Source organism: Poromitra crassiceps (genome assembly GCF_964638095.1).
Source record: "Poromitra crassiceps genome assembly, chromosome: 21".
NCBI lineage: Eukaryota > Metazoa > Chordata > Actinopteri > Beryciformes > Melamphaidae > Poromitra > Poromitra crassiceps.
This window is the reverse complement of record NC_139638.1, coordinates 24,504,729-24,507,228: the sequence shown is the minus strand read 5'-3', so window position 1 is coordinate 24,507,228 and position 2,500 is coordinate 24,504,729. Positions and strand designations below refer to the sequence as shown.

The window sequence follows — 2,500 nt, the reverse complement described above, 5'->3', positions numbered from 1 at the left end:
CAATCAGAGTAGGCACTACAGGAGAGACTTGATGCGCTCTGAAATTAGCTGGAAAAAATTGCACGCATTGCTGTATATCGGGCAAACGGCCAAAAGAGTTGGAAAATATAGGCATATCGGATATCAGCAAAAGAAAAATCCAATATCGTACATCCCTAGCGGAGGTGTGTGTGCGTGTGTGTGCGTGCACGTGTGTGTGTATCCCGTGTATGTCTGCATTACCTGCATTATGTATTTGCCTGTGTGTGGGCGCACAGGCTAATTGCTGCGTGTGCTTGCACATGTAAAGCATGGTGTGTGCAGCATTTAGTCCGGCTCCTTCAACACTAAAGTGTCTCCCTGAAGCACAAGGTGCCAACATCCGCACGTTGTTGACCGTTATGTCTGCGCAGCAGCTCCAAAAGCGATGGCCAATCAGATCCACCTTCCAATTATGGAAGATTGCCTCTCTCTCTCTCTCTCTCTCTCTCTCTCAGAAGTTGTCACTCTTCCATCAAAGTCAATGTGTTTTGTGTCAGGGCTGATTGTGCAGTTGTTGCGGATCGGTTGTCTGAGCGGCGTGACATGACCGTTACACGTTGCTATCAGCAGTCACTGGAGCTGCTGAGTGGGCATGCGAGGCTCACTGACACTCAGTAAGCCGAGCCTGACGGGGCTCTGACTGTCGGGTTACCGTGGGCCTTATCGGACACTTGTCGCGGAGTCCAGTGCTGAATCGCTCTGGTCACTTTTTGTGAGGTAAACACTTATAGGATATGTGCTGGACATCAATCTGTGTGTGGCCTGTAAAGTATGCCTGCATGGGTGTATACTCCTGTAATACTGTATGCTTCTGTGTATGCCTATCTATCTATCTATCTATCTATCTATCTATCTATCTATCTATCTATCTATCTATCTATCTATCTATCTTTTCTTTTCTTATAAAGATTCACACTTGTTTTCTTTCTTTGTCATGTGCTGTATGTGAATAGGGTGGGCAAAATAAGCTTTTAGCTTCAGCCCATACCTTTTTTTGGTCAAGATCTATGTAAAATGTGGTATGTCTATTGTTTTGATTATATGAACATAGAGGGTATTGTACATAGTGTTTGGATGACCAAAAATAAAAATCTGCAAAATCAATCAATCAATCAATCTATCTATCTTTCTATCTCTATCTATCTATCTATCTATCTATCTATCTATCTATCTATCTATCTATCTATCTATCTATCTATCTATCTCTCCATCTATCTATCTCTCTATCTCGCTATCTATCTGTCTATCTGTCTATCTATCTGTCTATCTATGTATCTATCTCTCTATCTATCTATCTATCTATCTATCTATCTATCTATCTATCTATCTATCTATCTATTTATCCATAGAGACACTGCGGGGCGCGTCATCCTTCAGAAACCACGCCCAAAACGGGGGGAAAACAACCCCCCTCCCCCAATCCTGGCGTTCTCCTATGTCACGTGTTGCACACAAAGATCATATATACGGAAGATGAACACTCCAACTTACTTCCTTGACAGCAACATCCACATTTTTCTTCTCGCCAATTCTCAATGGCTTCCTTGTTTTGCTCGGGAGTACAAAAAAACTTTAACTGGTGATTTTTTACATTTGTTGTCTGCACAGCCCACCACACAACAGCTTTTTAGCTATGTTTAATTCAAAGAAAATGATGCTGGTGTGTGGGAGTGAACGGAGTTTTTTTTTGATTGATTGATTTATTGGGTGAATGTCAACAATACAGGGAAAACACAGACAATCACCGAGGATAAAAACACAATAAAGCCATTGGCTTATTTCCATTGCGGTCCTCTACAAACAACAGAGGGACAAAAAAAACAACACACAAATGGATATCACCTTCTATACTCAAATTAAGACTATTTTTAACATTATTACTAGAGAGAGCTTTCCCCCCGTGATGGGCGTGGCCTATTTCATGCAGTGTCTCTATGTCAGGTGTTGCACACAAAGATCATATATATACGGAAGAGGAACACTCCAACTTACTTCCTTGACAGCTAGATCCACATTTTTCTTCTCGCTAATTCTCAATGGCTTCCTTGTTTTGCTTGGAAGTACAAAAAAAAAGCCCCACCACACAACAGCTTTTTAGCTACGTTTAATTCAAGGAAAATGACGCTGGTGTATGGGAGTGAATGGAGAGCTTTACCCCCGTGATGGGCGTGGCCTATTTCACGCAGTGTCTCTATCTAAGCTGTCTCACGATCTCTCCCTCTGTGTGTTTCCCTTCTCTCTCTGCAGTCGGACTCCTTGGTGACCATAACCTGTGCGGACGGGAAATGGAACAAGCAGGTGTCCTGTGAGCCTGTGGACTGCGGCCTGCCGGACAAATACCACGTCCACCCCGCCCACTTCCACTTCCCCGAGGGCACCACCTACGGCAAGAGGAGCACCTTCCAGTGTAGGGAACCTGCCCAGCTCGTAGGTGAGACACACACGCACGCACACACACACACACTAACACACACACACA

General features: G+C 43.7%; 1 protein-coding gene across 1 annotated transcript in view; it reads left to right on the top strand.

Annotated features, from left to right (window-relative positions):
* pappaa (pregnancy-associated plasma protein A, pappalysin 1a) overlaps positions 1–2,500 on the top strand; it is a gene marked incomplete at both ends in the record, with an annotated part of 178,087 nt that overhangs the window by 139,702 nt on the left and 35,885 nt on the right. The window contains 1 exon segment of the mRNA XM_083657810.1: positions 2,269–2,452. Within this exon segment, the coding sequence (XP_083513936.1) occupies positions 2,269–2,452 (184 nt within the window).